General features: G+C 36.0%; 1 protein-coding gene across 1 annotated transcript in view; it reads left to right on the forward strand.

Moving 5' to 3' along the window:
• Window positions 1-9726: 9726 nt before the first annotated feature.
• TMPRSS11D (transmembrane serine protease 11D) overlaps window positions 9727-14593 on the forward strand; it is a 70567-nt gene continuing 65700 nt past the window's right edge. The window contains exon 1 of the mRNA XM_036852037.1: window positions 9727-9804. Coding sequence (XP_036707932.1) covers window positions 9797-9804 — 8 coding nt within the window. The 5' untranslated portion in view covers window positions 9727-9796. The remainder of the gene's footprint in view (window positions 9805-14593) is intronic.

Raw genomic sequence — 14593 nt, forward strand, 5'->3', positions numbered from 1 at the left:
GCTGCCGAAGATGCAAGAGACTTTTTCTTGCCTCTTTGTTTCCTGGTGCGCGAGGAGAGGGGATTCAGAGCGCCGCGTAAAGTAGCTCCAGAGACGGGCGTGAGCCGTGGCGATCAGCGCGGACCCCAGGGACGGGCATGAGACACTAAGGCTGCTGCTGCCGCCAGCAAGAAGCCTGTGTGCGAGCACAGGTCACTCTCCACACCGCCCCTCCCGGGAGCCTGTGCAGCCCGCCACTGCCAGGGTCCCGTGATCCAGGGACAAATTCCCCGGGAGAACACACGGCCGCCTCAGGCTGGTGCAACGTCACGCCGGCCTCTGCCGCCACAGGCTCGCCCTGCATCCGTACCCCTCCCTCCCCCCGGCCTGAGTGAGCCAGAGCACCCGAATCAGCTGCTCCTTTAACCCCGTTCTGTCTGAGCAAAGAACAGACGCCCTCAGGCGACCTACACGCAGAGGCGGGTCCAAATCCAAAGCTGAACCCCAGGAGCTGTGGGAACAAAGAAGAGAAAGGGAAATTTCTCCCAGCAGCCTCAGGAGCAGCGGATTAAATCTCCACAATCAACTTGATGTATCTGCATCTGTGGAATACCCGAATAGACAATGAATCATCCCAAACTGAGGAGGCAGACTTTGGGAGCAATGATATGTGTATTTTTTTCCCTTTTTCTCTTTTTGTGAGTGTGTATGTGTATGCTTCTGTGTGATTTTGTCTGTATAGCTTTGCTTTTACCATTTCTCCTAGGGTTCTGTCTGTCCGTTTTTGTTTTTTTGTTTTTTGGGGTTTTTTTAGTATGATTTTTAGCGCTTGTTATCATTGGTGGATTTGTTTTCTGGTTTGGTGGCTCTCTCTTTCTTTCTTCTTTTTTTATTACTTTAAAAAAATTTTTAATAATTATTTTTTATTGTAATAACTTTAATTTTATTTTATTTTATCTTCTTTGTTTCTTTTTTTTTCTCCCTTTTATTCTGAGCCATGTGGATGACAGGCTCTTGGTGCTCCAGCCAGGCATCAGGGCTATGCCTCTGAAGTTGGAGAGCCAAGTTCAGGACACTGGTCCACATGAGACCTCCCAGCTCCACATAATATCAAATGGTGAAAATCTCCCACAGATCTCCATCTCAACGCCAAGACCCAGCTTCACTCAACGACCAGCAAGCTACAATGCTGGACACCCTATGCCAAACAACTAGCAATACAGGAACACAAACCCACCCATTAGCAGAGAGGCTGCCTAAAATCATAATAAGTCAACAGACACCCCAAGACACACCACCAGACGTGGACCTGCCCACTAGAAAGACAAGATCCAGCCTCATCCACCAGAACACAGGCACTAGTCCCCTCCATACAGAAGTCTACACAACCCACTGAATCAACCTTAGCCACTGGGGGCAGACACAAAAAAAGTGGGAACTATGAACTTGCAGCCTGCGAAAAGGAGACCCCAAACACAGTACGTTAAGCAAAATGAGAAGACAGAGAAACACACAGCAGATGAAGGAGCAAGGTAAAAACCCACCAGACCTAACAAATGAAGAGGAAACAGGCAGTCTACCTGAAAAAGAATTCAGAATAAGGATAGTAAAGATGATCCAAAATCTTGGAAATAGAATGCAGAATATAAAAGAAATGTTTAACAAGGACCTAGAAGAACGAAAGAGCAAACAAACAGTGATGAACAACACAATAAATGAAATTAGAAGTTCTCTAGAAGGGATCAATAGCAGAATAACTGAGGCAGAAGAATGGATAAGTGACCTGGAAGATAAAATAGTGGAAATAACTACTGCAGAGCAGAATAAAGGAAAAAGGGTGAAAAGAATTGAGGACAGTCTCAAAGACCTCTGGGAAAACATTAGACACACCAACATTTGAATTATAGGGCTCCCGGAAGAAGAAGAGAAAAAGAAAGGGACTGAGAAAATATTTGAAGAGATTATATTGAAAACTTCCCTAACATGGGAAAGGAAATAGTTAATCAAGTCCAGGAACCACAGAGAGTCCCATACAGGACAAAACCAAGGAGAAACACGCCAAGACACATATTAATCAAACTATCAAAAATTAAATACAAAGAAAAAATATTAAAAGCAGCGAGGGAAAAACAACAAATAACACACAAAAGAATCCCCATAAGGTTAACAGCTGATCTTTCAGCAGAAACTCTGCAAGCCAGAAGGGAGTGGCAGGACATATTTAAAGTGATGAAGGGGAAAAACCTACAACCAAGATTACTCTACCCAGCAAGGATCTCATTCAGATTTGATGGAGAAATTAAAACCTTTACAGACAAGCAAAAGCTAAGAGAATTCAGCACCAACAAAACCAGCTTTACAACAAATGCTAAAGGAACTTTTCTAGGCAGGAAACACAAGAGAAGGAAAAGACCTACAATAACAAACCCAAACAATTAAGAAAATGGTAATAGGAACATACATATCGATAATTACCTTAAAAGCAAAAGGCTTAAATGCTCCGGCCGAAAGACACAGACTGGCTGAATGGATACAAAAACACGATCCATATATATGCTGTCTACAAGAGACCAACTTCAGAGCTAGGGACACATACAGACTGAAAGTGAGGGGATGGAAAAAGATATTTGATGCAAATGGAAATCAAAAGAAAGCTGGAGTAGCAATTCTCATATCAGACAAAATAGACTTTAAAACAAAGACTATTACAAGAGACAAAGAAGGACACTACATAATGATCAAGGAATCAATCTAAGAAGAAGATATAACAATTGTAAATATTTATGCACCCAACATAGGAGCACCTCAATACAAAAGGCAAATACTAACAGCCTTAAAAGGAGAAACAGACAGTATCAGAATCATAGTAGGGGACTTTAACACCCCACTTTCACCAATGGACAGATCATCCAAAATGAAAATAAATACGGAAGCACAAGCTTTAAATGATACATTAAACAAGATGGACTTAATTGATATTTATAGGACATTCCATCCAAAACCAACAGAATACACTTTCTTCTCAAGTGTGCATGGAACATTCTCCAGGGTAGATCACACCGTGGATCACAAATCAAGCCTTGGTAAATTTAAGAAAATTGAAATCATATCAAGTATCTTTTCCGACCATAATGCTATGAGACTAGATATCAATTACAGGAAAAAAATCTGTAAAAAATACAAACACATGGAGGCTAAACAATACACTACTGAATTACCAAGAGATCACTGAAGAAATCAAAGAAGAAATTTAAAAATACCTAGAGACAAATGACAATGAAAACACGACGACCCAAAACCTATGGGATGCAGCAAAAGAAGTTCTAAGAGGGAAGTTTCTGGCAAAACAATCCTACCTTAAGAAACAGGAAACATCTCAAATAAACAACATAACCTTACACCTAAAGCAAGTAGAGAAAGAACAAAAAACCTCCAAAGTTAGCAGAAGGAAAGAAATCATAAAGATCAGATCAGAAATACATGAAAAAGAAATGAAGGAAACAATAGCAAAGATTAAAACTAAAAGCTGGTTCTTTGAGATGATAAGCAAAATTGATAAAACATTAGACAGACTCATCAAGAAAACAAGGGAGAAGACTCAAATCAGCAGAATTAGAAATGAAAAAGGAGAAGTAACAAATGACACTGCAGAAATACAAAGGATCACGAGAGATTAATACAGGCAACTCTATGCCAATAAAATGGACAACCTGGAAGAAATGGACAAATTCTTAGAAATGCACAACCTGCCGAGACTGAACCAGGAAGAAATAGAAAATATGAACAGACCAATCACAAGCACTGAAATTAAAACTGTGATTAAAAATCTTCCAACAAACAAAAGCTCAGGACCAGATGGCTTCACAGGCGAATTCTATCAAACATTTAGAGAAGAGCTAACACCTATCCTTCTCAAACTCTTCCAAAATATAGCAGAGGGAGGAACACTCCCAAACGCATTCTACGAGGCCACCATCACCCTGATACCAAAACAAGACAAAGATGTCACAAAGAAAGCAAGCTACAGGCCAATATCACTGATGAACATAGATACAAAAATCCTCAACAAAATACTAGCAAACAGATTCCAACAGTACATTAAAAGGATCATACACCATGATCAAGTGGGGTTTATCCCAGGAAGGCAAGGATTCTTCTATATATGCAAATCAATCAATCTGATACACCATATTAACAAACTGAAGAATAAAACCCATACGATCATCTCAATAGATGCAGAGAAAGCTTTCGACAAAATTCAACAACCATTTATGTTAAAAACCCTCCAGAAAGTAGTCATAGAGGGAACTTACCTCAACATAATAAAGGTCATATATGTCAAACCCACAGCCAACATTGTCATCAATGGTGAAAAACTGAAACCATTTCCACTAAGATCAGGAACAAGACAAGGTTGCCCCCTCTCACCACTATTATTCAACATAGTTTTGGAAGTTATAGCCCCAGCAATCAGAAAAGAAAAAGAAATAAAAGGAATCCAAATAGGAAAAGAAGAAGTGAAACTGTTTGCAGATGACATGATACTATACATAGAGAATCCTAAAGGTGCTACCTGAAAACTACTAGAGCTAATCAATGAATTTGGTAAAGTAGCAGGATACAAAATTAATGCACAGAAATCTCTGGCATTCCTATACACTAATGATGAAAAATCTGAAAGTGAAATTAAGAAAACACTCCCATTTACCATTGCAAGAAAAAGAATAAAATATCTAGGAATAAACCTACCTAAGGAGACAAAAGACCTGTATGCAGAAAATTATAAGACACTGATGAAAGAAATTAAAGATGATACAAATAGATGGAGAGATATACCATGTTCTTGGATTGGAAGAATCAACATTGTGAAAATGACTCTACTACCCAAAGCAATCTACAGATTCAATGCAATCCCTATCTAATTACCAATGGCATATTTCACAGAATAAGAACAAAAAATTTCACAATTTGTATGCAAACACAAAAGACCCCGAATAGCCAAAGCAATCTTGAGAAAGAAAAACGGAGCTGTAGGAATCAGGCTCCCTGACTTCAGACTATACTACAAAGCTACAGTAATCAAGACAGTATGGTACTGGCACAAAAATAGAAATACAGATCAATGGAACAGGATAGAAAGCCCAGAGATAAACCCATGCACATATGGTCACCTTATCTTTGATAAAGGAGGCAAGAATATAAGTGGAGAGCCTCTTCAATAAGTGGTGCTGGGAAAACTGGACAGCTACAGGTAAAAGAATGAAATTAGAACACTCCCTAACACCATACACAAAAATAAACTCAAAATGGATTAAAGACCTAAATGTAAGACCAGACACTATCAAACTCTTAGAGGAAAACATAGGCAGAACACTCTATGATATAAATCACAGCAAGATTCTTTTTGACCCACCTCCTAGAGAAATGGAAAGAAAAATAAAAATAAACAAATGGGACCTAATGAAACTTAAAAGCTTTTGCACAGCAAAGGAAACCATAAACAAGATCAAAAGACAACCCTCAGAATGGAAGAAAATATTTGCAAATCATGCAACTGACAAGTAATTAATCTCTAAAATATATAAACAGCTCATGCAGCTCAATATCAAAAAACCAAACCACCCAATCGAGAAATGGGCAGAAGACCTAAATAGACATTTCTCCAAAGAAGACGTGCAGATTGCCAACAAACACATGAAAGAATGCTCAACATCACTAACCATTAGAGAAATGCAAATCACAAATACAATGAGGTATCACCTCACACCGGTCAGAATGGCCATCATCAAAAAATCTACAAACAATAAATCCTGTAGAGGGTGTGGAGAAAAGGGAACCCTCTTGCACTGTTGGTGGGAATGTAAATTGATACAGCCACTATGGAGAACAGTACGGAGCTTCCTTAAAAAACTAAAAATAGAACTACCATATGACCCAGCAATCCCACTCCTGGGCATATACCCTGGGAAAACCATAATGCAAAAGGACACTTGTAATGTTCATTGCAGCACTATTTACAATAGCCAGGACATGGAAGCAACCTAAATGTCCATCAACAGAAGAATGGATAAAGAAAATGTGGTACATATATGCAATAGAATACGATTCAGCCATAAAAAGGAATGAACCTGTGCCATTTGCAGAGACATGGATGGAACTAGAGACTGTCATACAGAGTGAAGTTAGTCAGAAAGAGAAAAACAAATATCATATAATATTGCTTATATGTCGAATCTAGAAAAATGATAAACTTATTTGCAAAACAGAAATAGAGACACAGATATAGAGAACAAACGTATGGATACCAGGCGGGGAAAGAGGGATGGGATGAATTGGGAGATTGGGATTGACATATATACAGTACTATGTATAAAATAGATAACTAATGAGAACCTACTGTATAGCACAGGGAACTCTACTCAATGCTCTGTGGTGACCTAAATGGGGAGGAAATCCAAAAAAGAGGGGATATATGTATATATGTATAGCTGATTCACTTTTCTGCACAGCAGAAACTAACACAACTTTGTAAAGCAACTATACTCCAATAAAAATTAATTAAAAAAACAAAAGAACCTGCACACAGTAAGAAATAAAATAAAATAGACTTGGCCACACTTAGAAAATCCAATTACTACCCAACTTTTAAATTTACACTTATACTAAATGTAAATATTTCTATTTAAACAACATTTTACAACTTTCAAATGGTGGGCACATCCATTATGTTTCTTTTTCTATGTATATAATAACTCTGTGAAGGAGGTCATGACAAATTCATTACCAGCCATAGCCATATGACAGTGCTGCCCTGGACATGATGACTAAACAATCTCCAAATTCAAAGAAAACACTCTGGCCCACGCCTTCTTACATCATCTGCCTTTTGGTTGTTTTCTTCTGCTCATATTGTTGTGACGGGTTCCACTGAATGACTCATACTTCTTTTAAAGCTAGGTCTATTTTCAGACATTCGTGTATTTGGAGATATTGTCTTTACCATCATCTCCCCCCTCAGCCTAGGCAGGCAAAAGAACCAATCTTGATAGTGTTTACACTACATGATTTATACTCCATCACAACAAATGATCTCTTCTATTGATATTTCCCTGAAGCTTGTTCCTGTCAGTCTTAGGTCACATTGTCTTGGTTTTGTGAATGTACAGCTGGAGGAATAAAATCAAGCCTATGGCAGGGAAGAAGAGGATTCTGATATTTTTTGTACAATGTCATTCTACATTCCTTATTCTTGCAATGGCTTCCCCTATAGAATAGAAAAGGTCAAGGCCTATCCTGCCACTCCCTGAGGATCTGAAAATTAAGAGTCAACATCTTTTGAATAAGTCCGTGTTAAGAGCAATTCCTTTGCCTCACAAACCATAATTTTTTTATTTTTTATTAATTTTTATTGGAGTATAGTTGCTTTACAATGTTGTGTTAGTTTCTGCTGTGCAAAAAAGTGAATCAGCTATACATATATACATACATCCCTTCTTTTTTGGATTTCCTCCCCATCTAGGTCACCAGAGAGCATTAAGTAGATTCCCTGTGCTATACAGCAGGTTCTCATTAGTTACCTATTTTATACATAGTAGTGTATATATGTCAATCCCAATCTCCCAATTCATCCTACCCGCCCCCCTTTCCCCTTTGGTAACCATAAGTTTGTTCTCTACATCTGTGACTCTATTTCTGCTTTCACAAACCATAATTTCATGCCCCACCTCTCTTCTGTGTTGAGCTCATCACAGGAAAGCAGGAAGTTGCTTTCAGACTGAATGCAGTTTACCCCATGCCTCTCCCCTGACGCATTCCCAAGTTCTGTTGTGAACAGTGTTGCGAAACCAGGATCTGCATTAATTCATTCAGTTACTGGACATTCAAACAATGTGTGTTGACTAAGTACCTTCTCATTAAAAAGGGCTTTGCTGATTGCTCCAGGAAATACAAAGATGGAGAAGAAAGAGCACACATAGTTGGGGGAAAGTACTGTCAACAAAAACCAGAAGACAATATACTTCACATCTTTAAAAAAACTATTAAAATAAAAGCAAATTTTTAAAGGTCATTAAAATATTTAAATAATTTGCCCCAGTATGCTATTTTTTCTTTTTCATTTATTTCAATGAAAAATTCAGCAGCAGGGTAAAAAAAAAAGACTACGTTCGTGAAGGTGGTCAAAATACTTCACATTAGGAGACGGTTTCCGTATTTTATGATGTATCTGTTCAGTGTGATATGATTCACCTTTTAAAATGCAGCCGTTAAAATTCTTAATAATTGATGAATCTAGGTACTATATTTGCAAGTTTTCTGTAAGTTTGAAATTATATCAAAATAAAAAGTTATACTTTCTATGCAGCCATTAGACAGGTACACAGCTACCAGAAATAATATATACAGCTACTAGGAATAAAAATTAGTAACACAAGAATATGCTTATGAAATAATATTGAGCATAATAAAAAGCACAATACAAAGCTATATACTATGATATAACTTGTGAAAAAGAGCTGTACATGTGAAAAGTACTTAAAAGTTAACATATAAAATGAAAATGGTTTGTTTAGGTAACTTTGTTCAAATGTTTTTAATATATTGTTTTATTCTTTTTACTAAAAACGAAACAAAAAAAAAAGGTCAGAATATCAGGCATGAGATATAGGATCTGATGAAAATATATAGGGGGCAAGGGTAGGGAGGAGCCCATGCATTCCTGTTCCTGTTGTATGGTATGCACATTATATAAAAAATGCATAAGTAATTGAACACTTCTGGAGTTGAAGTCCTGGAGTGAATTCATTAGACATTAGCTATCAGTGATTTACAAGATAAAGTCATAGAATTTTAGAGATAAAAATGTCCTCTAAAACCAAGTGATTCAGCTTCTCATTTTCTCAGTAAGTAAATGAGACTCATAGAGTAATAAGTGATTTTTTGCTTAGGCTTTGCAACTAGTTGGTGAAAAAGTTGAGACCAAAATTCAAATTTCCTAATTCTGTTACACATTCCAATTATTTAGCATTCATTATTTCTCCCAAAGTAACCTCAGCATAACCTTCCAAATTTATCTCCTGTCCTTCCCAGCACAATAAACAGGAATGTCCTTTCTCACTTCCGTGTTATTCTACATGGAATATTCGTACTATACTCTGCTGTCCACTCATCCATTAGCAGTATTGAGTTAGAATATTTTTTTAAAAAGGCATAGTGAAAAAGACAAAGTGAATTTTAGTTCCAACTGTTCTGCTTGCTTATCCCACAAGTTTGTATATGTAATCAATTACTTCTCTGAATCTCTGTTTCAAGTGCTATGAGAAAAACAGAATTTTATCACAGAGAAGGGAGAATTCAAAGGTAGTACTACCAATTAATATCTGGAAAGTATTTTCTGATAGTCTTTGGCTTGCTGTGGCAAAGAATAAGTTGTATGACAACATGATAATATGGGCGAGTGTCACATCCTTTTTAAATTAAAAACTATGACACTACAGCCTGTGGAGTAGTTTCAAGCTTTCACAAAATACCTATCACCTGTTATCATGTGTAATCACAATTTACCAGTATAAATAAAATTTTTACTGATTTGTAAAATTTCCTGTCTATTTCTTATTCCATTCCACATGTCACATGATTGGTTCAAGTTGATTCCTTCAGACTTGTTTAACAAGTTAGGTTTTAATTGTGTGGGATTTCCTCCTTTGTCTTCAGTTCTTTCATAGATCACATATAACACACAAGAGTCATTCATTTGAGTGGAAATCTCAGAGCAGTTGGACAGGCAGAAAAAAGGACCTCTTTATTACTCAGGATTAAAATGTATAGGTAAGTCCTATTTTTGCCGTTGTAGTTTTGAAATTTTGACTATATCATAAAGCATTTGAAAAATGTACAGAAGCTTAAGAAATTTTGGTTGTGCCTAGCAATCTTTTAGTTACTTTTCTCAAAACTTCATTGAAACTCTTAGATATTGTTTAGATAACATGCTTGATATTGTTTAAATAAGGTGCTTGACTGCTTGACTGAATTTTTAACAAAATGAATAAACCTAAAAAGATGGCTTAGCGCTTTGAAAACATGTTTGAATAAGGAAGTGTTTTTGTTTTCTCATATTTAACTTTTCAAAAAACTGATGTGTGGCTTTTAAAATGTAATCAGTAAAAAATTCCTCTGTTGTTTAAAGTTTTTTAAGGATTCTCTATTTTCACTCCTGTCGCAATATTATTACTAGCTATTAAATATGCAGTGAATCCTGAAGTCCTCTTTAAGAAAGCAAAGACTATATTTGTCTACCTATTATATACTATGATATCATTAATTTCAAGTAAGTTCTTGTTGATACTTAAGAAAAAAATAGTATTTGCCTAGTTTTCTTTTCAATTAATAGCTACTTATGATCATACACTTTCACATAAAAAAAAGCAACAAATTGTAGCACAATCTAGAGTTAGATGGTACAATCTCAAAATTACATAATTTGATGTGTTTGTGTCTGCATCTATGAGTATATTGTTCATTTTGTTTTCCCATGAACAAAGAAAAGTATGATACTGGTAAGTCATTTTAAAAGAGGAATAAATAAAATATGGACAATCTGTTGGCCATGTTAAGTGTAGTTGTGTTTATTTTAAATATCCTGAACTTTAGAAAACTCATTCAAAATTCAAATAATTTTAATAAAATATATGTACAATTATGTGCATTTGAATATATATATAAAAGAATAAAAACTGGATAGCAATCTAATTTTCCAAAAATAAATAATTAACAAGTAATAATATAAGAAAATAATAAAAATAAATTATTTCATATTCATAGAAGGGATAGGTTTAATAACCCATTAAAATAGGTTAAAATCTATGAAATAATTTATATATTATGTATTCTCATTTTATGTGAAAATAAATCACAAAATTGTATTCACTCATTGATTAACACTTTGTAAAACTATACATTTGAAAAAGTCTACGAGAAATATAAAATACTAATCATGTTTGTTGTATTATAGTGGTGAGCTTATTAATTATATTTTTCCCATTATTCCTAAACCTCCTATAACAATCTGGTATTGTTTCGGTAAACACAATAGAGTTTGAAATGTATTTTGCTGAAACATTTTTAATTTTGCAAAGAAATTTCTCTGATTTTTTAAAGAAACTGAATCTCATAAACAGCTAAATGTCATTCAAAGGAAAATAAAGGGAAACATGTAAATAATGGAAGTAATGAAAGTGATGTACAATTTCATAATGCCTTGAATCAAGCTAATTTCTAAATTGATCCATCCTTACACTCAATCAGAACCAAACTTTAAAATTACAAATAACTCTTCTTTGCAACTTGGTTTCTATGGATCACACTTTGAAATATTTTATCTCTTAAAAATAAGCTGCATCTACATATAATCAGTTTTTCCTTTTTTATTAACCTAAAAATATATAGCTCACAATTAGGTTTGTTCATTGGTTGGTTGGTTGGTTGATTTTTTTTTTTTTTTTAAAGAACAACCTGTTTTTTTGTTTTTGTTTTTGTTTTTTTATTTTATTTATTTATTTATTTTTGGCTGTGTTGGGTCTTCGTTTCTGTGCGAGGGCTTTCTCTAGTTGCGTCAAGTGGGGGCCACTCTTCATCGCGGTGCGCGGGCCTCTCACTATCGCGGCCTCTCTTGTTGCGGAGCACAGGCTCCAGACGCGCAGGCTCAGTAGTTGTGGCTCATGGGTCTAGTTGCTCTGCGGCATGTGGGATCGTCCCAGACCAGGGCTCGAACCCGTGTCCCCTGCATTGGCAGGCAGATTCCCAACCACCGCGCCACCAGGGTAGCCCGGGTGGTTGATTTTTATCGGAACAAGTTAATCAGTGCCACTGTGCCAAATTGGTGAAATTTTGAAAATAACTTATGGACCTTGTTCATCAATTTGAGGACCCATGACTAGAAAACAATGCCTTCTGTCAACATGAGTAAAGAGTAGAATTTTTAGTGGGAAGAGGAGAGTATACTCAAATGACTTGCATCATTTAAAATTAGACAAATTTTTTTTTTTTTTTTTTTGGGCCGCGCCTCGAGGCACGTGGGATCTTAGTTCCCTGACCAGGGACCGAAGCCGCACCCCCTGCACTGGAAGCGCAGAGTCTTAACCACTGGACCCCCAGGGAAATCCCAAATTTTTATTTTGACAGGACACATGCCTGAGTTTAATAGTGCAAGAAATGAATTAAAACATAGTTTCCTACTCTACTTGAATATTCCCATCAGCATAAAGACACACCTCACTATCTTCAATTTAAAAGAAAAAACTCAAACTTCACTATTTTCCAGTTCCTCCATATGCTCTGAGGGAGCAGGGTATCCAAATTGGGTAGGGGAAGGGAAATTAAAGTAATATGTTTTTAGGTAATTCTACGTCATTTTTAGGTAATTTTAGGTAAATCTCCAGGTAATTCTGTGATACCTTTTGTTGAGAATGGGGTCTCTTGAATGGTTTGATTACTTTTATGTATAAGTTAAACTTACAGACCTTTTTTAGGTTGTCTTCTCCTGAAGGTTGCAAAGATGGTGTGTTTCTTTCTTTACCTATCTGTTCACCCCTCTCTGAAGAGGGAAATCCTATCAGAGGACCCAGGAACCTGGGCAGCTCTGTTATCATGATATAATTATTATTCATTTCAAATCCTTAAGTATTCCAAATGTTCTTAGGTCCTCTAAGAGAGTGTCATTTGCACTGGATTACATAAAAAGTATGAGATGAAGTTTGGAAAACAGGATGAAGATTAAAAGCTGGAATTCAGAATGTAGTTTAAGGAAAGATTTAAGGCAAATGAGCATATCTCAGCTCAGGAACAGACACGTCTTAGCAGGACTCCTCCCACCATAACAAATCTTATTTCCATTTTCTTCCTTTTTGTTTGTGCTCTTGATATGATTAACTGACCAGAGAGACATGCCAAAGCCAATCAAATGCCACAGAAAAAAAAAAAGCTGTAACTGTCAAAAATGTATTCCAAATTCTTCCTGTTGTTTCAATTCTGGTTTATGAATTGCTATTTTAATTTTCAAAAACCATGCTTAAAATTATAAATCAGTAGCCAAAGGACATATTTCTTAATAGAAATTAGACAAGTGGATACCAACTTACCTTTACAGTCATGGAGCCCAAAATGGTACATTTAAAGTACAAGGTATTGCCCATAAAAGCCTCAAGCCACATGCTAAACCAGTTGCCCATTTGGCCAGACTGTTTTTCTAATGTTGATACAGGCTGGGGAGTGGTGATGGCATTATAATACATGGTGACTGCAATCAGTCCCCTAGAATCATGTATTTTCTAGCAAATTCTCTTATATCCACTGCCAATTTGTCCTCCAGAAGGAACTCAAGTTACTTCCTCAGAAATTTGTTACTTATCTGACTCATGCCACTCCATGCCATCATAGGGGTGGCTACGGTTGACACCCCTAAAATAAGTCATGAGGACAAGAATCAGTATCTGTTGTTGTAAGGGAAACTAAAGATACCCAATCCAATTCCTTAAAAGGTATTGCTCCAACTTGAAGGGTCTCATTCTCCTGAGCAAAGAAAACTTGCCATAATTTCAGTTTTTCAGAGTATTCTTTAAGTCTAAATTTAGCATGTGCTCATGATGTATAAAATTAAAGTACCATCCCAAGTCTAAAATCATTCACTGGGTAACTAAGATCATTGAAAATAAAACTGACTTTGGAAAAGTTTACACTGATGAATAACTCAGCAGAAAGAAAGGGCAGATTCATACAATATTTTCAATATCCATGTGCCAGAAGTATAAACAAGTGTATCAATGATTAATAAAAGGATATGTGATCTCAAATTTCAAGTCAGTGGATAAACAGATCCATTGAACATTTTTCTAACCTAGACATTTTTTTATTCTGAATTAAACAAATTAAAACATATAGTTTCCTTCTCTGCTGGAATATTGCTATCAGTATAAAGACATACCATGCTATCTTCAGTTTAAAAAAACAATTCCTCCTTGATCCACAACTCTTCTCTAGCTATTGCCTCATTTCTCATTTTCTCCCCTTAACAGCAAAACTCTTGTAAAAGTTGGTTTAAACCCACTGCCTCCATTTCTGTTTTCTTCTCCCATTCACTTTTTTTACTTAAAATTTTTTTTATCATGAAATATATCACACATAAAGACTTATTTAAAAATGAACCTCTGAGTACTCAGCATTTATTAAGAAAAATAGTATCACTGTACTTTAGAAGACCCTCTGGGCCCCTCCCCAGTTACATCTTGTTCACTAACTGCCCTCCCCCAACACTGCCCTTGTAACTGTTATCTGTCATGGTATCTAAATTTCCTTGATTATCTTTATGATATATATATATACATATATATATGTATATATGTATATATATACGTGTGTGTGTGTATATATATATATCTCCCTAAAGAACATACTGTTTAGTTCTACCTATATTTTAAATTCATTACATGGGCTCAAAATTAGGTTTTATAAGGTGTATAGTAATAACTTGTTCGTGTTCACAGCTATATGATATCCCATTGTAGGAGTATAATATAACCTACACATCCACTGTTTGGGGATTTTACCATTACAAATAACACAG

Source organism: Balaenoptera musculus, chromosome 5 (assembly GCF_009873245.2).
Source record: "Balaenoptera musculus isolate JJ_BM4_2016_0621 chromosome 5, mBalMus1.pri.v3, whole genome shotgun sequence".
In the NCBI taxonomy this organism is placed as follows: Eukaryota; Metazoa; Chordata; class Mammalia; order Artiodactyla; family Balaenopteridae; genus Balaenoptera; species Balaenoptera musculus.